Source organism: Laccaria bicolor, genomic scaffold (assembly GCF_000143565.1).
Source record: "Laccaria bicolor S238N-H82 LACBIscaffold_33 genomic scaffold, whole genome shotgun sequence".
NCBI classification, from domain to species: Eukaryota; Fungi; Basidiomycota; class Agaricomycetes; order Agaricales; family Hydnangiaceae; genus Laccaria; species Laccaria bicolor.
The window spans coordinates 115,478-138,169 of record NW_001889904.1 but is presented as its reverse complement, the minus strand read 5'-3'; the positions used below and the strand labels follow the sequence as shown (position 1 = coordinate 138,169).

General features: G+C 48.9%; 9 protein-coding genes across 9 annotated transcripts; 5 read left to right on the top strand and 4 right to left on the bottom strand.

The window, feature by feature from the left end:
- Nucleotides 1–211: 211 nt before the first annotated feature.
- On the bottom strand, nt 212–730 carry LbH9 (hydrophobin; the record flags this gene model as incomplete). Its single annotated transcript, XM_001885666.1, has 4 exons — nt 212–258; nt 316–353; nt 414–555; nt 625–730. The coding sequence occupies 4 exons, from the start codon at nt 728–730 to the stop codon at nt 212–214; spliced, it is 333 nt and encodes a 110-aa protein (XP_001885701.1).
- A 2,393-nt stretch (nt 731–3,123) lies between these two features.
- LACBIDRAFT_306998 (uncharacterized protein) lies at nt 3,124–3,414 on the top strand (the record flags this gene model as incomplete). Its single annotated transcript, XM_001885737.1, has 2 exons — nt 3,124–3,127; nt 3,185–3,414. 2 exons carry the CDS (start codon nt 3,124–3,126, stop codon nt 3,412–3,414), a joined length of 234 nt encoding a protein of 77 aa, XP_001885772.1.
- Nucleotides 3,415–3,424: 10 nt separating this feature from the next.
- LACBIDRAFT_306997 (uncharacterized protein) lies at nt 3,425–4,083 on the top strand (the record flags this gene model as incomplete). Its single annotated transcript, XM_001885736.1, has 2 exons — nt 3,425–3,890; nt 3,951–4,083. The coding sequence occupies one exon, from the start codon at nt 3,425–3,427 to the stop codon at nt 3,626–3,628; it is 204 nt and encodes a 67-aa protein (XP_001885771.1). The 3' UTR covers nt 3,629–3,890; nt 3,951–4,083.
- A 70-nt stretch (nt 4,084–4,153) lies between these two features.
- LACBIDRAFT_306995 (uncharacterized protein) lies at nt 4,154–5,267 on the top strand (the record flags this gene model as incomplete). Its single annotated transcript, XM_001885735.1, has 5 exons — nt 4,154–4,307; nt 4,362–4,745; nt 4,797–4,844; nt 4,901–5,193; nt 5,253–5,267. 5 exons carry the CDS (start codon nt 4,154–4,156, stop codon nt 5,265–5,267), a joined length of 894 nt encoding a protein of 297 aa, XP_001885770.1.
- Nucleotides 5,268–6,396: 1,129 nt separating this feature from the next.
- LACBIDRAFT_306994 (uncharacterized protein) lies at nt 6,397–9,378 on the top strand (the record flags this gene model as incomplete). Its single annotated transcript, XM_001885734.1, has 6 exons — nt 6,397–7,146; nt 7,196–7,939; nt 7,988–8,637; nt 8,687–8,786; nt 8,833–9,104; nt 9,156–9,378. The coding sequence occupies 6 exons, from the start codon at nt 6,397–6,399 to the stop codon at nt 9,376–9,378; spliced, it is 2,739 nt and encodes a 912-aa protein (XP_001885769.1).
- A 2,452-nt stretch (nt 9,379–11,830) lies between these two features.
- Nucleotides 11,831–13,699, bottom strand: LACBIDRAFT_306992 (uncharacterized protein; the record flags this gene model as incomplete). Its single annotated transcript, XM_001885665.1, has 5 exons — nt 11,831–11,988; nt 12,042–12,157; nt 12,201–12,887; nt 12,939–13,155; nt 13,207–13,699. The coding sequence occupies 5 exons, from the start codon at nt 13,697–13,699 to the stop codon at nt 11,831–11,833; spliced, it is 1,671 nt and encodes a 556-aa protein (XP_001885700.1).
- A 391-nt stretch (nt 13,700–14,090) lies between these two features.
- Nucleotides 14,091–17,978, top strand: LACBIDRAFT_306991 (uncharacterized protein; the record flags this gene model as incomplete). Its single annotated transcript, XM_001885733.1, has 11 exons — nt 14,091–14,207; nt 14,259–14,516; nt 14,578–14,883; nt 14,931–15,095; nt 15,146–16,033; nt 16,083–16,160; nt 16,207–16,459; nt 16,510–16,939; nt 17,000–17,217; nt 17,270–17,797; nt 17,851–17,978. 11 exons carry the CDS (start codon nt 14,091–14,093, stop codon nt 17,976–17,978), a joined length of 3,369 nt encoding a protein of 1,122 aa, XP_001885768.1.
- Nucleotides 17,979–18,101: 123 nt separating this feature from the next.
- LACBIDRAFT_306990 (uncharacterized protein) lies at nt 18,102–19,589 on the bottom strand (the record flags this gene model as incomplete). Its single annotated transcript, XM_001885664.1, has 1 exon — nt 18,102–19,589. The coding sequence occupies one exon, from the start codon at nt 19,587–19,589 to the stop codon at nt 18,102–18,104; it is 1,488 nt and encodes a 495-aa protein (XP_001885699.1).
- An 853-nt stretch (nt 19,590–20,442) lies between these two features.
- Nucleotides 20,443–22,183, bottom strand: LACBIDRAFT_306989 (uncharacterized protein; the record flags this gene model as incomplete). The annotated part of the gene is made up of 3 exons (XM_001885663.1): nt 20,443–20,850; nt 20,909–21,388; nt 21,440–22,183. 3 exons carry the CDS (start codon nt 22,181–22,183, stop codon nt 20,443–20,445), a joined length of 1,632 nt encoding a protein of 543 aa, XP_001885698.1.
- Nucleotides 22,184–22,692: the final 509 nt, after the last annotated feature.

Here is a 22,692-nt window from a genome sequence, read left to right as displayed (position 1 = left end):
GGCCATGAAAATCAAACAGTCGATATTTTTGCAAGATCACCTCGCAACAAAATATTAAGTGGCACACTCCAGCACGTAATTTTCTTACGTCTTACATCAACCCAACGGACGAGATCCAAAAAAATATGATTAGTTGAACTAGTATAATAAATATATAGCGAGTGGCGATGGCGCCAAAAGCCATCCTTCAACCCAAGATGGGGAAGCATGTTTAGAGGTTGACATTGATGGGGGAGCAGCCAACGACGATGAGGCCATCTAGAAAGGAAAGGGTTAAATTCAAAAGGCAAGATGCGAAAGACAAGAAATACGTACGGAAAGTGTTGCCGTCGCAGCAAACGGGCTGCTGGGTGCTGGTTGGTTTATAATAACCACATGAGAATGTATCGGGGAAAATAGACAAGACAACTTACCAGCTGCCACCTCGGCTGATAGCGAGGGCGCTGATGGGAGTGCAACTAGTACCAACTTGACCGGTGAACTGGCTGAGGTTGATGTTCAAAAGGGAAGCTAAGACGTTGGCCTGTTTCGAGTTAGACGCAAAGGTTTGGTTGCCTATAAAAAAAGTTTTTAGAATAATCAGACCCATGCCTCGCGGTGGAGAGATGGCGAGTTCGAACTAACAGCATTGCATAGAGCCAGTGTTGCACGAATTCTCGATGTCGGGGACGGGGGAGGCAGCGACAAAGGCAACGAGGGCAGTGGCGACGAAGAGGACTTTAGAGAACATTTCTGAATGAGCGATGGGGTTTCGGGTGGGTGATATAGAGAGTGTGTGCTTTGCGAAGATAGGATGTGACGGTGGCGAAGTTGGGTATTCGACTGAAGAATCAATGTCGTGTCGCTCCTGCTTTTATAGATTTTTGCAACGCTCTGGCGGACCGCTGTTTGACTTTCCCTTGATTGAAATAAAACACGGCGTTGATGGAAGAAAAATTGTCGGGCTTGCTGGCACTCCAATTCGCTTCCTGCTGAAGCGGTTACCTTGACAAAAGGGGAAGTCCCGTCACTTGGCGCCCAAATCGGAAATCGTCCTCGCACAAGTCTCCGATTCTAATGTGGTTGAAAATCCTCCCCATGAGCTGCGCAAGGCCCTGCAAATTGGATAAATATGCACACTGTACTTATCGATAGTAGCCAGACCATAACTACCGTTAAGCGTCGTTGAAGTTTTGGCGTAGGACTGACAAACACTTTGCAAGGACTGAGGGTCCGGAAAATGTAATTGCAACGGGCAGAACCAAGGCAGAACTCCGTGCTCGAAGCGAATAACTTGAAGAGATGTTTCCGTTGGCGAGAATTTTGCGCCCCAAAGACTGTAATTTGTCGTTCACTGCTCAGGGACAGCTATCAACACTGCGGGGGTTTTTCTTGATGGTCTACATCGAGACCGGGGGGTCGATTTCTCCCGACCCTGGAAGCGGTGGCAATATGCCGACAAATTGGTGGTTTTATTTTCGGAGGTGCAGGGAGGAAAAGAGACCCATCAGACTTTGAGGCTGGCAGCAGACGCGGAAGCTTGTCGAGTGGAATTTGAGGGGAACTATAACAAAACTACAATCAATCATACGTTATATGGTTCAGAACTTTCCCAGTGGTGTCCGAGATTTTCAATTTCAGAGAGAACCCGAGTTTGTGTGGAATTTGGTTTGAATGGGTGACGGCAAGACGGTTTCGAGAGGCGGAGCGGATGCAGTTGCAAAAAGGGTGTGCCGACGGTTCAACGTTGAACGTTGAACGTTGAACCAGGTTGAACCCGGTTGAATTTGATGGAATCAAGTGGCTGTGTTGATGAACTGCTGTCAGCTATCACCACAATCTTGACTGAGCCCTTGAAAGTTTACATCCAAGATTCCAAGTCGGTAACTCCCTCAGTAAGCCAGATTTTTTTTGAAAATATGTGAAGGCAGAAAGGATGTACTTTCGTTAGTGCATGCACATCCGCAACGGCCCCCACTCAGACAAGTGATGGTCGATCCTTCATTTCAGGCTATGAAGGCAACACGACAAAGTCCTCTTGCGATAGTGAGTAGATACTAGTCCATTGGGGTTTATTAAAGTTTTTTGATGCAGCTTAACTGGTCTTGTCCCCACAGACCTCACCCGACAACCCCGGAGGGTTGCACGCCGCTAATCCCAAACTTATTTTGGTCTCTTTTTTCTCTCCGCTCATCTTCTCAAGATATCAGTAATGGGCCGGCGCAGCATTGCCGCAGATCAGCCTTCGTTCGGCTTCTTCAAGGGTCGGGGAACGCGGAACGTGTGCTTGTATGTCAAAATTTTCAGCGACCTTCGGTACTGAGGTGTTATGGAAGACAGGGAATGTAGCCTTTCGGAGCAGAGTTGTTTGCGTCAGTCAACGTTTATCCTTGTTCGGTGCCAAGTGCCACCTGGTATGACTTGTGATGCACCCCAGCAACAAATGCTTTGTCGGAGCAAGATCGTTGCTTGTTGAACTTTAACGCGCTGCTCGATTCGAAGCGGATGGGCAAGATCAAAGCTCACGGCATCCAAAAAAAAAACAATCAACGTCTTCGCAAGTTATGGGGTTCCCTTGCGCCACACATGGAATCTGGTTAGACAGTATCGGTATGAACACTCAGCCCAAAAACGGTCAAACGATGTCTCCTTTTTCCATCCCCAAAATGCCCGGGAAGCGAACTAGACGCAATCTATTTTTCCACTTCAAACTCGTAGAAGTCCGAGACATCCCAGCAAGGTGCTAGGCCTCGAAAACAACTTGACTTGCTCAGTCGAATAACCAACTTCCCCCCTTCCAGAAACGATGTTTTCGAAAGTCTTCTTTGTTGCTGCCGCTCTCGTCACTCTCGTCGCTGCTTCTCCAGCTCAGAATTCGTGCAACGACGTCTTCTCCCCAAATGTAAGTCGCGTCGCCTTTCTTATGGCTTTATTTTGATTCGCGTTTGCCGTATTTCATGGGCTATCCACCAACCTTGATTTCTTAACTCTTCGTCTCTGGCGAATCATATCTCAAGCTTGGGGTCAAGGAATACATGTGCGTGCGCTTGATTGACACAATTTTCGGCTGCTGCACTACGAAAGGTACTTTGCGCATGAATTCAGCACAAATTCAGCACAGTTAGATCTTTGATTAGCTGTGTAATGGGTCAGTCGTTCAGCATTCCTCTCTCCTCATCCGCGACTAATAGTTCATCTAAGCTAGTCGGACCTATTGTCTTCAACGTCGGGTTGTCGGTGCAGAACCTCTTCCCTCGCGTCAGCTTGATTTTTAAGATGCGACATGTCTGTACCACTCGGACATGCGCTTCCTCGTCTCCGCGCCCGATGCCGACATTTGCAGCGTTGCGGACGACGAAGCTTTCCAACCTGCCGTGGTCGAGATTCAGGGACTGGAATCACAAGACTGAACACACGCTCGGCTGGATAATATGAAGCATTCGCCATGGATGATGACGCTCTCGCAGCTAATTTATTTTTCCCAGCCCAGTCATGTTTGACCTGGGCCTCCACTGCTACCCGTGTTCCGTACGTTCGGCCAGCTAAACAACACGAAGATCACTCTCTCCATGTAATTCGACGACATGTTCTCAGTATCGTTCCCTGGAGTGAGAGCTGGTTGGCGAGTATATCGTGGACTGATGGTTAATTGGCGAATCGGGCTATTTTTAGCGGCTGGAGGGACGGCTTGATTCGCTTCTAGGGCAAGCGTTGTTTGAGCTGGAGCAGTATCGTTTGTCCTGCACAGTAACCATGCGCGAACCATGCCCTGTCCCTTCCTAGGCTGTCTGGATGAGACATGCTTCCTCCGCGTGTTTATCAAACGTTCATCCAACGTTCAATCAGTTCACGATTAGAACAAGCGTTAACTCGCCTCTTCTCTTTGATTGGCATTTTACATATCGGACCAGGTATGAGAATGGAGAGAAGTGCACTTTGTGAGAAGTCCTGATCAATTTTGTAATTTCTAGAGGACAACGTTTTTACGATTGTGCAATGTGATGAAACGAGTTTAAAGTTGGTGTCACTGTCGCGACAGTAATGCGAGGAAGGAACGAGGACGTCGTCTGCCCTTACGCAGGTGTACTCACGTCCATTGCTCGAGGCCTACATTTATAACTTCCTGTTCGCCCATCTTTTACGTGTTTCCCCCTCCCAAAGCTAGACGACAACCATGTCTCCGAAACGGTCAAACACTGGGCTAGTCTCGAATTTCTTCAGCGCCGTCCGCCCATCTACCAAGGAAGGTCGACTAGCCCCGCCAAATAATAAATACTCCAAGGCTTTTTCGTCATCGTCCCCCTTCTTGGCTACGACATCTCTCCTTGGTATGGAACTTGCAATTGAAACCCACGACAACTAAACCAATTCTTCTTTCGTAGGTAAAGTAGCCATCGTCACTGGGTCCTCTCGCTCCATTGGCGCTTCAGTTGCGAAGTGCCTAGGGGAACACGGAGCCAACGTGGTTGTAAACTACGTGAACGACGCCAAAGCCGCCGACGAAGTCGTACAGGCCATCAGGTCTCAGGGCAAGGGAGGTGCCATCGCCGTGAAAGCAAACGCGGCGACGATGGAAGGGAGCCAATTCCTACTCGACGAAGCCATTCGGACATTTGGACACCTGGATATCCTCGTTTTGAATGCGGGAATCATGGGGAGCAGGCCGTTGGCGGAGGTTGATGAGTCGTTTTATGATTCTCATTTTGATACCAACGTCAAAGCGCCTTTGTTCATGGCCAAGGCCGCAGCTCCGCTCCTGTCATCTCGTATGTCTTCTATCCGCGGAGTTTACACTGTGGTGGCTAATGATCTTCAAGCTGGAGGTCGTATTATTTTCTTCTCGTCCAGTCTCACAACCGCATCTAGTACGTCACGTCGAAATGAAGGCTTCGTCCCTGTCTGATGATAATAACTCACACAGCCATCCTCCCCAACTCCCTCTGCTACCTCGCCACCAAAGGAGCAATCGAGCAGATTTCCCGTGTCCTCGCAAAGGACTTGGGCAGTCGGGGAATCACAGTTAACACCATCTCTCCTGGACCTGTTGATACGCCGCTCTTCCGGGAGGGAAAGCCGCACAACGTGATTGAAGCCATTGCGAAACAGAACCCTTCTAGACGGCTTGGAGAGCCTGATGATATCGCGCCGCTAGTTGGTTTTCTAGCCAGTCAAGCGGCTCAATGGATTAATGGACAGAATATACGGGTGAATGGGGTAAGTTCTTTATTTTTGTGCTGCAAGGGTGTGTTCTGATTTGTTGTTTCTTCGTAAAGGCTTTTGTTGTTTGACGAGATGTGGGAAGAGGACTCTTTTCGTCTTCATATATTAAATAGATTTCGTTTATAATATCTTGTGATTGTTCTTGGAGATTTATTGTGTAATCCACCCTGTCGACGTCAAGGAGGATGTGCTGAGAGGAGACTGCGGTGCTACTTCATCCGTTTGTGAATCTGCAGTCTCCTTACACCGCTTTTGATGTAGACTCGACTCCAGCCTCTATGGAATCAAAACCCGGGACAACAAATGAGTTGTTTTGGGTCAGTCCGAATTAGGAGGGTTGTGCACGGGTAATTGATTCCATAGAGACTGGGTGACTTCCCGTAACATAAATCTATATAAACGAATAAATCTGACCCTTATCGGAGTTTGAAATGGGTACCCTGGCTTGTGATTTAATCAAGCAAATAAACCGTAATGCCAACTGATTAGATTTATTCACCTGACATGAATAAACTTACTTCCCTCTCATCTGAGCTGTTTTGAGGACACACAGGCCCATGGATGGGTGTATTATAGTTGATGCTCAATCATATCAGCCAGAAAGTAGGACACACAAAGAATGAAGCCGAAAAATGTCAACTTGAGCTGAACATGCTGTGGTTCTGTGAGTTATGTGCTGAGAAGATTGTTTGTGGAAGGAAAAACAGCTTCGGAGAGGAAATTTTGGAACCAGAGGACGTTGGCACTACTAATAAACTCCATAATGGCTTCAAATTATAACGAGAGAGCAGAGTGCCCTCAGCCGTAGGAGAGTAGAGAGGGATGAGGTAGAGCTGACTAAGCCAGGTGGGAAGAAAACGTACCCAGGAAGGAAAGGTGTCATGATGGCAGGGTTGATTCCAGCGTTTGAAATCTATTCGAGGGGTCTGTACCCTCTGAATAGATTAAGGTTTATAACTGGGTGCCAACCAGGGCCTCCATCAAAGTCGAACCCTTACAAGACTCGGCATCCCGGCAACAGACCCTAGATCTCGTCGATTTATTTAAATCTAGCGAATTTGTGTTACGGGAAGTCACCCACTGGTAGGGTTTAACCGTGATCGAGTAGATGAACTTTTTATTGCGTCCGAGTGAGCTAAAAAGGAAATACACAATGCACGTGCACGACCAAATCAGCGCGACGCGACTTCCGCTATCATGTCGCAGCGCAAACGCGTCTTCGCCAACGAGAACTCGCCTCCTCATACGCCAGCCCCCCTCCAAAGACGCTCTTCCGCCTTCATCAACACTTTCGGCACTCCTCTTACCAACACCACACCGTCACAAACACCATCTCGGACAAACTCTTTTGAGTTTGTCGACGCATTCACGCCCGTTCCGAAAAGAAGGAAACTGCGAAAGGCTCCGTCGGGAGATATAGAAAGCTGTGGGTTACGTTACGATGAAGCAGCAGCAGAGAGTAGGAAAGAGGAGGAAAGGAAAGGGGCAGAGGAGCAGGAAAAGAAGCGGTGGGAAGCGCAGGAAAAGCAGGAGGAGGATCGCCTCAACGAGGCCCTCAGGCTCATCGAGGGTGTCGGCTACCCGACCCTACACACTTTCCTTAAATCCCTCCTCACCACGAAGGATCAACATCGATCCTCACAAGTGTCTCGAATGCTTGTGCAGCACGGCCATTCCCTCTTGGACAACATTCGCCAACGTCAGCCCGAGGTCGCTAACGATTGGGCAATCTCCACAGTTCGTCAACTGGTTGCTGCTGAGGGTGAACGCCTTGCCCAACGATTCAAACCCGAGCAGAAACAGCCGGTTTCGGAGATTTTGAAGAAGTTCTCAATGTCAGAATTTCTCGCGCAGGCGGAGCTTCTGGCCCCCTCAACTTGTCAGGTACTGCGACAGATTGGGTTTCCCCAGTCCCCGGCCAAGGAGAAGAGTAAGAGCAGAGAACTCGTGCGTATTTCCTGTACTATGTCTAATCTATCTTCTGACATTCTTCCAGGTTCTTGCAACGACGATTTGTATGCTTGCTAAGTCTCGAAACGAACATGCTACCGAGTTCCAAACATCGATGGGCATGTACTTTCTTGCATGCGGCTCATCTCGCTCCCTATTCGACGTCCTCAATCACGCCGGCATTACACTATCATACACGCAAGCTATTAGTAAACTCAAGCAACTCAGTGAGGAACGACTCAAGGAGACACAGAGGATCGCGAAAACGAAGGCTTTCATGCTCATTTGGGATAACCTCAACATTGCCTTCAAGGTTAGCGAGCAGCGGCATGACTCCAAGGACCACTTCGACAACGGAACAACGGCAACTCTCGTTCCGCTATACGGTGTTGAATGCGGAGAGCTTCCTCTGAAGCCGAAGCGTACTCATCGTCGCCCGATTCTCAAGTTTGGACCTGAGGATCTCCTTCCGAGTCGTGAGGAAGCACAGCGCGTTCAAGCCAGCCAACTCTGGCACATCAAAGACATTCTATACGACGCATTCCCTGCCCTTCGCAAGCGCCTCAAGTCATCTATTGTACCACCCCCGAGCGTTCACCAAATTCCTGTCCATAAGACTGAGCAGTACCCTCTCCCTGCGATGCACATCGACGAGTCAAGCCTGGAGGGAACCTTGGGTGTTATGAACACCATTTTTCAGAGCACCTTGAAGCTCTCTGAGGAGGACGTGAAGAAGCATGGTCTCGTTATTTGTGCAGGAGATCAACTAAGCCTAGCTTTACTTGACAAGGTCCGTTTTTTATTATGTGTTCATCTATTAGCTCACTTATTTGTCAAGATTTCGGCCATTCGACGCGATGACGACAATTTTATGGATAATGTTGGTCTTTACACGGAGGGGCAGGATGGCGTCCTTCACATTAAATTTTCTCATACTCGCATGGTAGCAAACGAGTCTTGGGGCACTCCGAACTCAAAATCTCCCTGGTCCCTTTGGAAAATCAACACTCTCCTGGGTCGCAAGGCCATCACAGCTGGCTGGAAGGCAAAATCGCTTCCACCGTTCCGTCCGATTTATGAGCTCATGCTCAATCTTACGCTACCTGCAAATATTCTCGATGGATTTCGAATATACGCACCAAAGGATAAATTAGAGGAGTGGGTGGATACAATCCAGACTGTAGAGGAGGTCAACGAAGTTGCAATGAAGGTTTTAAATGAGCTCTGTTCTGGCCGTCGCGTGGCTAAGCTCCGGCGTGAGCGGCCGTCAAAACGCGATGTCCCTCTCGAAAACATTTGCCTCTTCAACCGAGACTGCCTCTACCTTCGACAACTCAAGTACGCCATCAAACGGGGTGATGTTGGGGCCATTCTGGATATTATAACCCATTCCATGCTGGCCTTCCGTGGTACGGGAAAGACCCCAAAATACGCAGATGCGCTCTTCAGTATGGTCATTCGTTTGAAGAGGATGGAACCAAAAGTTCGGTATGTTCTTTTCTAGTTCCTTTTCAATAAGTTGATTCATGTCCTTTAGAAATGCGTGGCTAATAAACTGGCTTGCTAATCTCTCGGGCCTGGAAGAAGCATTCAAAGAAATGGACCTCCTTCAAGAACATCAAAATTTTTGGGATAAGGTTAGTGATCTCTCATTTACATCGCAAATTTTATTAAGAACCTTAGATCATCTATAACGCCAAGGGCTCCAACCGTACGTGGGCTTGGCTAGCCATGGTCTCAGTTTGTATATTTGCCTTGCGCGACGTCATTCGAAAAATGCAGAAAGAATTCGTGACACCTTTCAACAGCATCTCACACACTAGTCCCTCCACAGAGACTGACATCAAAACAATCCGCAATTACCTTGAAACCCAGCGCCTCCAAACGTACCACCCAGAACGCGAAAACTATTCGAGCGCAACAGAGAGCCGAGATCTCATTGAAGCTGGTTCCGAGTATGCTAATACACCATCAGCCTTTCGAAACTTTACCCACACGGGATACAGCTACCACAACCATGGGGTGCCAGAAGCTGCTCCATCATTGGAGACCAACGACGATGAGGATATGGGTGATGATGGAAATGATTACTGTGAGTTGGATGGCGATGAGGCGGTTGATTTTGAAGATCTTTTACTTGATGAAGAAGAGTTTCCGCTGGGATCAGACGTAGGTGATTATCTTGCAATGGTGCATGAGGTCATCGATGAGCTTGGACGTTATGAATAAAGTGTGTAATTTATTCATAATCTGCCGCTGTCTTGATTACAAAATCCAGTTCAGTTTTTGTGTTATACCTTGCCCGTTCTTCCTCCTCCTCCAGCCCATAATCTGTGGCTGTCTTGATTACAAAATCCAGTTCAGTATTTGCTTTATACCTTGCCCGTTCTTCCTCCTCCTCCAGCCCGTCCAATGCCTTGTATATATCCTTGAGTATTTCCATGAGCATCTGTCCCCACTCTGTTGGTGTGTTGGCCGTTTGGTCATACCCAACTGCCCATCGCACATGCTGTCGTACCTGTGAGTAGTTTACCAGCTGCTCACCACAACTTGCCAATTTTTCAATAACGTCATCGCCAATGATTGTGGCCCCAGAAAAACTTGTCAAGGTGCCATAGTAAGCATTCACGAGAGTCTCGTCACGCCAGTTCTTCAGTCCATTGCGAATATAACCCTCTTGTTTGGGCGAAACAGCTTTCTTTTTGCCACGTTTCAACCCTGGGACCACAGCTTTGACAGTGACTTTCTCGACTGGAAAGAGTCGTGGTGTACAGTTGTCGCAGCACCGCATACCTTCAATTGATTTGAATGTGGTATTAACTCCATATTCCAGTTGCACTATTTGGGCAATCAATCAGTACATCAGGGAAGTCCAAAGGTAAAATGTGCATACGCTTCTTGTTGTTCCCAAAGAACTTATCCCAAATGTGTCGTCGGCAACCTTTCGTTGTCACATATTGCGTAAGAGCATGAGACTCTCGTATATTTGTATCTTTCCCAAATTTTTTGGTGCGTTTGGCCTTTTCACTTGTGAGTTGCTCGTCTGTTGAATCTTCGTCATCTGCTAAGCGGATGCCCTGTTCGTCGAGTACCTGAACAACAGTCTCGGTCAGTTCTACATCTTCCACTTCACGGTTGAGGGCCTCTGCCCCTGTGGTGGAGTCGATTACCAACTCGACTGCATCATCTGTCATGATACCATCTTTTGCCGTGCTCTTGGATACAATAAGAATAGCTTCTCCAAGTGTTGAAAGATCCCGGCCTGCCCTGCCAGCCCATTGAACAAAGGCACAAAATGTTGGAGGAAGGCCCCAGAGGACAACACGAACAACATTCCGAAGATCGCACCCCTGGTAATGGTGAGACATTCAACTTTCAGTATATAAAATTGACTCACCATGCCAAGTGCCTCTGTGCAGGGTAAAATTCGGATATTACCTGCGCGCAACTCATCCTCAATCTTATGCTTCTGCTCCTGGCCAATCAAAGCATGATAGAAAGCAATGCAGCTAGTTGGAAGGCCATGTTCTTCTGCCCACTCCTTGGCTCGATCAGCGCAATCCTCTGTTGTTGACCTTTGGTTACAGTAAACCAGAGTTATGGGAACATCCATTGGCTGTTTCGCATTGGGCGGGATTAGGAATCGCAAGTCACCCTTGGAATCATCAGAGTGTTCCATGACTCGGACAGAAAGTGCAATGTTGGGACGTGCATTTGTAAGTCGAATCATTTCAACATCTTTGGAAAGCTTCAATTTGCCACAGATGTCATCCAGGACATGTTCAGGCAAAGTCGCAGATGCGACAAGGAATGGAACATTGCCTGGGAAACGGCCACGCAGAAGTCCAAGGGCTGCATAATCAGGCCGGAAGCTACCCCCCCAAACATTCATGCAGTGTGCTTCATCAATATTGACTGCCCGCAAATTACGGATAAACAGGTCCTTCGAAAGAACAGCCTTTTGGAATTCTGCAGAGATGGCGATCTCTGGAGAAACAAGTACTTGGCGAAATTTACCATCGACAATATCCTATTTTTTTATCAGGTGAAGTACTTGTCATTTTTGAGAAAGAACTGACATTGTAAAGTTGATCAGGACCTGCACGAGATAAGGTCTCCTGGCAGACAGCAACAGTCTTCAATGCTGCACTATCAGACTTGAATATTCATGAGTATTTTCGCATTCTAGTTGAGAGATCGAGTGAATTGACCTGGTCTACCATGAGGGCCGTGAGAGGTGAGATAGTGAGGGCCATATCCCTGTCATTCAGAAGCAAGGGAAGTGAGAAGCATAGTGTCTTCCCACTGCCAGTTCCGACATCCAGGACAACATCTTTACCGCTTAGTGTAGCCAATGCACATTCTAACTGCCATCGGAAGGGCCTTTTTCCTAACTTCTCGAAGGCTTTATCAGAAATGAGGGCGAGGTCAAGCTCATCAGCTGTATATTGCTTGACTTTGGACTGAACAGGCATGGTATTTTATTGGAAGATTCACGCTACCCCAAATTTTGCTCTACATGTCTCACCGACGCGTCTTGAATGCGCTTGTCGCAAATAGGTGACGCATCATGTGCACGTGGATTGCTTACCTTTTTGGGTCACTCGGACTTTGAAAAAGTTCATCACTTCAATCACGGTCAATCCCTCCCAGCCGTTATGGTAAGTATTCTGATCCGAAATCAGTATCTGACCATAACGGCTGGTGACGAGCCTACTTTTGATGCATCAAACCACACCCGCCTGACCCAACGCCTCCTCCTCGTCACACTCCCACCACCCGCAACGTAGGGTGAAGGCCGCGGGTTCTGCCACGTATCATTCGAATACACCCAGCCATCTACAACCCATCAGTCCCATCAAATCACAATGACCAAAACGCAGCACGCCTACCTCCATCCGCACTACACCCCGACCAATCACCACTCAAATCCTTCCTCCAATCCTCCGTCTCGACGAACGCCCATCCATCAGATAGGGAAAAGGTCAGATTGCTGCTACACGCGAAACTCGATCAGTATGAGTAAGTCGCGAAAAAGAGTGAAAACAGACCTGACTTCCCCATTACCTTCGACGCCACCACTCCACCCGTCTCGCCCCCTGGTCCATGCCATACGCTCGTTGGGCTTGAGGTTCTGTTTACTCCACCCTCGTTGGGGTGGTGATGGTCCTGAGGTCGACGATGATAGAGACGGTGTGTCCTGGGCTCCACCAAATCGCTCATTCTCCCACAACTCCACTTCCCTCAACTCCGAGTTCCAAACGACATCCGTCAACCGGTCGTCATCCACTAAACGCTGTACCATCATCGAAACTGGCAAAAGAAGGCCCTTGGAATCGTCTTCTACGACGTCCTCCTGGGGTTGTTGTTGACGTTTCGCTGCAGCTGTAATTCGCCCTTTTACCACCTTCGCCTTTTTGATTACCATAGGGGTCAGATCGCGAAGGGCTGGCCCGATAAATGGGAGAAGGGCCCGACCGTACGGGTGCGTCACTGCGAAAGGCGCTAGGCCCACGAAGAGGCAGACTTGGCGGATTGGGAAAGCGGGAAGGGAGATGAGGAAGAGAAGGGGCGGGAAGGAGACGATGAGGAAGGTTAAAATGTGGGGTGTGTATGGTGAATGGGAAGAAGGCGATGGATGGGTGGATATTGATCCCTGTGTGCGAGTGGCGGAGAAGTGCGCTGGGGAGAGGGAGAGGTGGTACGTGTATGGTTCGATCAGTGTGAAAGCATCGGAGCTGAATCAATGGGAGTCAGTGCGAGTTTTGGAGTAAGGGAAACAAACGAACAAGGCGCCCATTAAATTTTGGATTCCTTGGATGTTGGCTTGCCAGGGTATGGAACCCTCTGTAGGTGGCGGAGGGAGAGCCTCGTTCTCGGCAGGTTCGGATCCTGATGACGTGTACAAGGGGTCCGAACCGGGAGCGGAGGGATACGGATACGTGGCAAGGATGATGGCGATGAGTGAGATGTGGGGTATTAGCAGAATGAGACGAGGAAAGTAGCCTGGTGGAACTTTGTCAGGAAAAGAAACACGAAAGCGAACGGAGAACGTACACAGCAGAGCATAGGCTAACATCCAGACCGTTGTCACTTTCCAACCCCTCTTCCATAGAAGGATCTCCTCTATCCTATCCTGCAACCAAAACACTGGCCCAACCTTCGCCACGAACCGCTTGAAGTTGTTGGTCGTTATCGGGAGCGACAGCGGATCTTTGGATGATAATAGCGTTGGTTTGGTGGGCTCGCCCTTCTTCTTTGCTACGGGTTTTGGCGTCGATGTACCTGGGCTCCCCAGAGGATTAGAAGGCAGCGAAGATGACAGCAATAACTGTGGAAGGAAGGAAAGCGTTGGAGAGGTCAGGGAATCGAGGGACATTGATGAGGCTCTACGTCTGAGAACTGAAGGAGATGGGGGTGGAGAGGGCATCGGAAGACTTGTTGTAATCTTGGGCGCAGGCCTGATCTCGTTCGTTTCAAATCCTGAGATCGACGCTGCCCTTAGACGGGTTGCGGCAGCGGGTACGTCGACGTAGTCCAGAGTCGCCATATTTTACCGGTGAACACCAATTGGCATAAAATTCCGGTTGATTTCGTCTGTACTTTGAGAGCTAGGGACTCAATATTGCAAATGGGAAGAGCAACCAATCCTTTAGAGAGACAGAACACTTTAGCAGGCAAAAAAATCAGAACTGGAGGACCTACGATATTCAGCGCTTGAGGCGGCGTCGTGGTGTCCAAATCCGATAAGGTTATAGTGTGCAAACGAGCCCGCTTTCATCGATTCTGAGCATCGGTTTCAAGAACAAATGGAGGGAAACGTACAGTTGAAGAGTCCTGAAACGTATTTCTGGGATATCGTTTGGGTCAAGCTTGGGGTTTATTACATAATACTTGGTTTCAACTTGTTTTCTTCGCACTACTACTATTGCACTACTAGTATGACTTCCGTCCCCCTTCGTCAAACTCCATGGTTCCAAAGCCAAAAATGGTTCACCGACATCCATTTCGACAAAAAGAAGCTCCAAGAAATATCCAAAACACTTCCCCTCTACAAAGTAAGTATAATTTTGATGTTGTGTATCATGCTTGACCTCCGTCACCATCAGGATCTAATAGAAAAATTGGAAGCGGACGACACTGCACTAATCATCGATGACGCCGACTGGGCTTTTTGTATCAGAAGCATCACCGGCTTGCATTTGAGCATTTGTGATTTCGGGCGAACAGTTATGGCCCCTTCCGTTTCGCGGGCGATCAAGACACTTTTAGCGTATAGAGCACTCGACATCGCCTGTTACGTGCTGGATCTTGCTCCCGAGAGGAAGTCACCTTTGCCTTCGGGGAAACCAATTAACGACCATGCCGTAAGTCTTGCATTTCAACCGCCAACCGCCTGTCCTGGCCATTCGTTCACCAGTCATATAGGCCCTTCAAATTTCAAACTGGGCTCACGACATTCTAGAAATGGAACGGCTTCTCGAGGCATATTGGGCTCAACCATCAATCGCCATTTCATTGTCTACCTCGGCCTCGTTATCGGCCTCCTCCTCCAACACTCCAAGTACAGCCACATCAACTTACACGGTGTCCAACAGTGCAAAGGGACGAATCATACGGTCCATGAGACAAAGTATGGACCTCTCGAGTTCTGGTCGCCGGTCTGAAAAGGTGCATCGCTTCCTTGCATCTTTCCATGAAGTGAGCGCTGTAATGGGATACATCATAAGCCACGTACGCCCTTATCGTGTTACATTGCACTCTTACTCACCGTATCGTAGGGAACCACCCATTTACCCAACTTGCCTCCCGAACTTATTGCGCACTGTGGAAAACCACCCAGTAATGATGTCACCCTTTCCTATGTTTTGTCCGCGTCGTCTTCTCCCATCGTGTTATTCACAAAATATAACCCTACCATGAAAAATCCGCTCAAATACCTTGATGTCAGTCTTGATTACGACTTGCAACTATCTTGCCACTGACTCTTCCAAAGTTCTGGTCCACTTCGTTCGACGATTCATTCCGCGTTGTCGACAAGGCTTTATGGACCGCCATAGTTGCCGTGATGATGGGTCATCTTGATGCAAAAGCTGCCCTTCGTCGATTCTTCAATGAATCGAGGGAGGTTTTGAACCTTGAAAAAGCAAAGTCGCTTCTTGAGAAAAGCATGAAGAGAAATTTGCCGACGGAAGTTATCAGCAATGATGGCCAGGCCACCCAAGGTTCCACCACCTTTCCCGTGAAAAAGAGGCGCGACTTGAGCGGTCGACCACTGGTTCTGCCTAACACTCTAACGCCTGGTCGTCCGGACGCATCGAGGATGTCTGACTCTACTCAACGTGAGCCCATGTTAGTGAAAGATGAACCCATGGATCTCGATGAGCCAACGCAGGACACGCCTCTATCAAGTTCAGCAACAACACTACCTCAGCCGTCCAAATTGAGTTCCACTACGCTAGCCCCAAAAAAGACGGATATGACCACCAATAACACAGGTCCATCAAAGTCCAGTTCTACGATGTCGACAAGCGAAAAAACTCATCCCTTGAGTTCCTCGATGACAGCAACGGACAAGTCAACAGCAACCCAAAACCAGACGAGTCGCCATAATCCTTCTTTCACGAAGTCCCAAAAGTCACCAGTCATGACTACGACGCAACCCGTTACCACATCCTCTCGTCATCCTTCAACGGCATTGAGGAGGAATGATGCACCATTCAGAGGGGACTGGCACGAGATCAGGAAACGGGAAGATCGGTTGAATGATTTTTTGACTAATCACGCTCGGTCTATGGCCAGAGTCATTTATTGGTCTATGCGTGAGCTCGAAGATTGGCCCAAGGTCGATGATGTTGGTGCCGTTAAGTTGCATAACGTAGGGGCAACGGATTCCGTCCTCATATACTTACGTCTGCTGACACCTGCTCCAGGTCGTGTTTGCATCCGAATCTGTCAGCTACCCCGTATCTGGTAGTGAAACAATTCATCACTACCGATCAGCTGGACATGTAGGCACAAACTGCCTTCATCTCGCCATTACTGATTTGTTAACAGAGTGCCGACGCAAGTACCTGGTTTGAAAACCTATACAAACGAAGTGATGTTATCAAGGCCACTCCTAACGCCAACCAATCTCTCGTCCTTTATGACAAGGAGGCGTTCAGGACCCTCGACACCTCTCGCTTGCAATCTGATTTTCGGTCACACCACATCCTCATCACCAACAAGTCTTACACCGCTCCCAAGTTTAATAAAGCCGCCCTCATCAACGTTCTCCATTCAGAGTCAAAGCCATTCCCCATTATCTGTAAGTCTTTCTTTTTATCAGCTTGGGACATGCGGGAACAAAATCACTAGATTATTCAGAGCCGCAGAAAACACCATTCTATCAAAGGGTCAAAGGCTTGTTAGATCAAGTCGAAAGCGATGACGGTACTTTGAAAAAATCGGGGAGGATTTACACCATATACAAAACTCCAACTATGGATGGTCCACTTCCAGATTTACGCATTGCTACTGACATTCAAGCATTTTATGTCACTGTTGACCGACCACTTTGTCATCGCCGAGCATTTCCGATCTCTGGTACCCAATGGGCTACCATATCCACACCTCACGCCATCCAAGGATATCAGGACGGTGGTTTAGGAACTTATATTTATGTTGAAATAGGGTTTCTATTTCTCTTCATCGCCAAATCGGATACCGACGATGAATTCCCCTTGTGCACCAAATCCTTTGACCAACAAACATTTGATGTAGCGCTCCTTGCCCCGGGAAGCACCATGTGAGTATCGCTCTCACGTCCTTCAAACACATTACCTGACACTCCTCATTTTTTGACTAGTTATTTACGGCCCAGTACAGTCTGCTATTCTGTCTCGTCAACCGCATGCGTCATCAGGGGCGGACATTTTATGAGCCGCTCCACCTTGCGAACGACGGCCCTCGGAATACTCAGTACTTTTGACACGCTTTCAGAGCAAACCACATCCTCTCTTGACATGATCCGGTACATAGTTACCATGTTTCATGCAAATTGGGTCATCAAAGATGAAGAAGAGCGTAAGTCCTTTTCAAAAAAGCCAATACGTCCAGCTCTTACCGCCCAAAAAAGATCTCGTGGACCATTTACCTGATATTGAAACGTTCGACGGCATCCTTGATGTCTTTCACATCTGCATCATCGCCGAGATGGGAGCCGTTCTATACTCTCCACGGTACCAAGGAGATGTGGTCAACTATTCAGTCAAGCACCGCATGTCATTCATCCACTGCCGCGCGCTTGCCCACCAAATCTTGCGACACCTGGATACATCGTATCAATTAACATCCTTGTCTGGTCAACGGAATGAAATATCAACAGTCTACCTCAAGTTCCTCGTGCAACAAGTGCAAGTGTTTTGGCTCCAACAAACCAAGACTCATCCCTCCTCAAACAACGCACATATGTTCCAAAAGGACCTGGATGCCATTGCCGAGGCTATAGCTCGTTGTTTCCATGGCAAGGAATGGTTCTGGAAGGTTTGGGCGGAGTGTAATCAACCTGAGGATCAATCCTCGCTTAGGTATGGGTACCATGGGGAGAATTATACCGTTGTCCCCCCCATCCGAATCATCCAGTCGGGTAGACCGATATCTCAAGGTCAGTTTCCTACTTCCACAACGATGTGATACAGCTCATCCATTCCCTCACAGAACTACTCGACTCGGACAAAGAGATGTCTCTCGAAGAGGAGGACGACAATGATCAACTTGCTCTAGAAATATGGAACCGTATGGCGGAGATGAAGGCCTGGGCCAAAACACAAAATGAAGCAAAGTAGATCAAACGGAGCCTGCACAAAACACCAAACATACCCTTTCCATTCTGCGTAGATATTATCCAAGTCAAATGAAGATGAGTTCCGAGCTTCTTCCAGAATATAAATACCTCGTAGTAAAAATTACTACCTTGCGCAACCCGCCTGTTCAGTTATCTCCTTGTCAAGACGAGAATGTACCGAAATGTAGGGGAATGAGCCGCGAAACGGGAGGGCCGATGGAGGCGAAGAAGGCGCGCCAGCGGGGGTGGGGTTTTCGTAGTGGGAAATAAAATCAAAATCTCCGCCCCCAAACGGATCCGCAATAACGTGAAACTTCAGGTCGATATCTGGCCGCTGAGTCCGGAACATCTCGATTTCCAGGGGAGGGGTTGACGACGTGATGCTCAAGTTCGCCAGCTGGGGACAAATAGCCTCTCCTTCTTCGTTGCGGGACGCAAGGATATCCAGCACCGGTGAAGCGTCGATGTTGCTGACCGTAAGGCCAACGAGGGACTTCATGCGTCGAAAACACCAATCCCACACTCCTTCCGTCTCACCAGCTCCGCGAAGAATAGGTACGTTTACGAGTTCCAGCGTCTTCAGACCACCGCTACCCACACGGTCCGGACAGGGAAGGTCCATCCTGACTAAAAGTTTACGGAGCAGGTTTTCAACTGATTCAGCGCTTCCGATACGCCTTCCGTCGAGGTCGTCGATACGGAGGGACGTAAGGTTGGGAAGAAGGAGGTGAGGAAGTATATATGAAACGGAGTTTGTGCGAAGAGAAAGTCCGGTAAGGTGGGGGAGGTAGATGAGAGTGTTATTGTGTTCGACATCGCCGGTCGCGTGATCGCTATGAGGTGGTGGAGCGTCGACCACCCGAGCTTCGAGGTTAAACTGTACTAGGGACGTGGTGGAACGTAAAATATGGAGGATAATGTGGAGAGGGAGTGAGGGGAAACGGATGGGGAGGGTAATGGACAGTGTCTGGAGGTTAATTAAGTGTGTTGTTGCTAGAGGGGCGATGCCATGGTTGATGAGGATGAGGTCCGTGAGTTTGGGTAGAAATGGGAAATGTGGTTGCGCCGGCAAGGATGAACCTCGGTTGACAATGGGGGCCAACCGTGCGTCTGGAGAAATTTGTAAGGTGAGAGAGGTGAGAGCGACTACCGCGTCTGTATCAAGGGGCAGGGTAAAGATCGCGTCGAGAAACGATTGGGCATCCATTTCAGAGGATGCTTGGAGCTTCAATGACCTTAGTCGATCAACGCGCCGACGGAGGACACCAGAAACTGAAAGTTCCGCCGCCAGCAACTCTTTCGAAGGGGATGTAGATTGCGCTCGTCCATCGTCAAACGACACTCTGCGCACATCCAGAGTAATATCTACCATGCACAGCCCTCCCACCGAAAACCACAATTCCACTTTTCGGTCACATGCGACGCCCGTTGTTTCGGTGATGGGAAGGTGAAGATGGTACCAAATCCCTGGAGTGGAGTAGACAACCTGGTGAAAATTACGTGATACTCGTGAGAGAAGGAGAGGGGCGTCGGGGCTGTGTGTAGTGCACTGATAGAAAATCTCTCCCAAAAGCTCAGGAGGAAGGTCATTCATGGAAGTAGGTCGTTCCATCGCGATAGGTGGGATGCAAGGATTGAAAAAGAAGGTCTGTAGGATAAAATGTCCATTATTCTAGACCTTGAAGACGGGGCTAGAACTTGGCCCACGGAACCATATTTGTATTGAGCGGGTGGAGTTCCGCAAATGAGCCAATCCCGCAACATGGATCTGATAGAGGTCAATAGTAATAGTTTGGAGATTTAAATCATACACCCAAAAATACGTGCGTAGAGTTGTCGGTGAGCTCTCCGGTCAGTCAAGCTGAAAGCGCCTACCAAGCGCCAACCAAACGCATAACAGAAGGTTGAAAATGGAGTGCCACGTGATATTTTCTAAGGGCCGATGACCCGATGCCTAGGAGAATCACGCATGTGACATGTGACGTCGGAATTTGAGGCCATTCAGAAAGGCTCTCGCACGAATGCATAAGTATAACTAATCCAAATAGAGGGAACGACTCAACGGGGCTGGCGCGAAGTTGCAGTCGATCCTTAGGTGCATAAAATACATGTATTCGTGAAGTATGGTAAGTTCGAGTATGGTGTAACGGCTAACATTACCGCCTTTCACGCGGTAGCTCGGGGTTCGATTCCCCGTACTCGAATCCCTCGAGACTCGTCGAAAAGATTGTTTTTTATGTTTCATTATATATTTTGCAATGAGATGATCCGAAGCGACCAACAACAAAAGCAAGAATAGATTATTGATCATGTGGTATTCTTATCTATACGCATGCGTGAACTTGGCGAGATCACACTATAACTCATATCGTCAATGACGCCAAGTAGAACGAAAGATTACCAGGTATCAACACACCTAAACATATCTAAGTCTGGATACGCTACACTTAGACGAAAACTAAACGTTAAACCATCACACCCACCCGCCTCCAATACGCCACACTCGCCCTCGCCGACTCCTCCTCATTCCCTCCAACCAACTCCCTAAACGCCGCCGAATCCCTCCCCGTCCCATCCATGCAAAACCCAACCAACCCAACCCCCAACCTCCCAAATTCCTCTTCCAGGAACCTCATGATCGGGGTAGATGTCAGGACTTCCTCGCTATCCCGAACGCAGGCTATCCATTGTTGGAATGGTAACAGGGGGAGGGGAGTGGCGGTACCGCTGAGGAGAGAGGCGAGGGTATGGGTTATGTGGGGCCAGGGGCGTCGTATTGGGTTCTCAAGGTGATAGATTGGTTTGAAGGATGGCGAGAACAAGAGGTCGATGAGGATTTCGCTTGCACGGTCGACGGGGAGCCATGAGGCTGTCTATCACACGAAAACATCCCATCAAATGGGACATAAAAACGAGTAAGGAAAGACTCACCCCCCGAAAATCAGGCACAACCCCCAAGCTCTGCATAGTCCTCACCATCAACGGGACATGCTCCCATTCATTCCACGCTCCTTTATCCATCGTGCCTGTTATTTGTCCAAGACGTACGGCGGAAGCGCGTACTCTCGACCCAAAGAGCTGATTCACGCTCTCAAGTAGTTGCTCGCAGACCCATTTGGCTTGTGCGTAGCCGAATGGCGCGGGGTGCGTTGCGTCTAGTGGGATTTCTGGTACTTGGACGGCGGGTATCTCCGAGGATGAGGAGGAAGAAGGGAAAGTGGATGAAGAAGGAAGAGAATAGCGGCTTGCAACTGCAATGGAAGAAGTGAACATTATCCTTATCGTTCCGGCGTTCAAAAGGGCCAGTCGTATGAGGTGACACAATCCCTTTACGTGCGGCTCGAAGGAGGAGAGGTGGAGGTTGAAGTTCACGGGCCAGGCATTATGTATGATGTGCGTCACGCTCTTCAACTGTGCACTGTTCTTAATTAACCTTACAAAAGGAAAGAAAAAAGAACGCACCTCACCCAACTCCCCCTCACCAAGCTCGAAATCCACTTTCGTCAAATCGGCCTCAAGGAGAACGACCTTTGCCCAGTCCTCTCGGCTAACACACGCTCCGCGCCTCTCCAGTGCCTCCGTTTGGCGTTGATGGAGACTCAACCCAGGAGAACACGCCCTATTCAGACAAATGACCTTGGACACCCCAGGATCTTTGGCCAACCGAGCAAGGAGGAAACATCCCAGGCTTCCTGTCGATCCAGTTAGTAAAACAACGGAGGAGTGGGAATCTTGAGGTGGTGGTGGTGGTGGCGATGCTGCACCTGCACCGGCCCCGTTCTCGCTCGTTGGAAGCAAAGAGGCATAGCTGCCGAGTACCTCCCGATATCGCCCAACCATCTCTTTCATCCCTCTTATCCTCCCCTCTTCATCATCCACCACTTCTTCCCTAGCCATCCGAAACAGAGATAATAAAGCCGCTGTCATCTTATCCACTGACGGATAGGCAAAACAAAAGTCTTTCTCCAGCTGAGGCTCACCGAAACTTGCTGCTCTTGAGTTCCTCAACTGGTCAAGAATGGCACGTTGGACGCGGGAAGCTTGTAAACTGTCCAGACCCGCTTCGAACATGTCAGAGTCATTTTGGGGAAGGGAAATGCCAGTGATGTCTTCCACGATCTGGTGCAGACGCTCACACAGCGCAGAGCTGGACATAGGGAATTCGTGCGCCGTATTGGGACCAGCAACGGAACCCAGGCTCCCCATACGTTCATAAGCCCCTCGAATCTCCCGCTCAAACAGAGCATAATTTGCCTTCCTGGCTACGCTCCCTTTATCCGTCCTCACGAGCGGCTTGCACTCCCCGAAAGTGCATACAACGAGCTCGGAGGATATTTGGGCATGTGCGTCAAGGAGGAGGTTCGCGCGGTCGATGTAGGTGAATATTCCCTGCTCCGATTCCCCGGCTCCAACTTCAGCTTCACCTTTCACATCAAGCTGAGGTTGGTGAGGGAAAATTCCACTGCCAACCACCCCGCCCCGCCCACTGCGGAGCTCAATGACAACGCCAACAGCCACCTCCCCTTGGCCAAACGCCAACACCCCCCTAACGTCCGGATGTTCACCAATCAATCGTTCTGCAAACTCGGGGTTGAATTTTTCCCCGTTTGAAAGGACGATCAGGGTATCTGTGCGGGTGAGGATTTGGTACTGTTTGGGTTTGGTGAAATTAGTAAGAGAGGTGGAGGGAGGCTGAGGAACGGGATGAGGTCGGG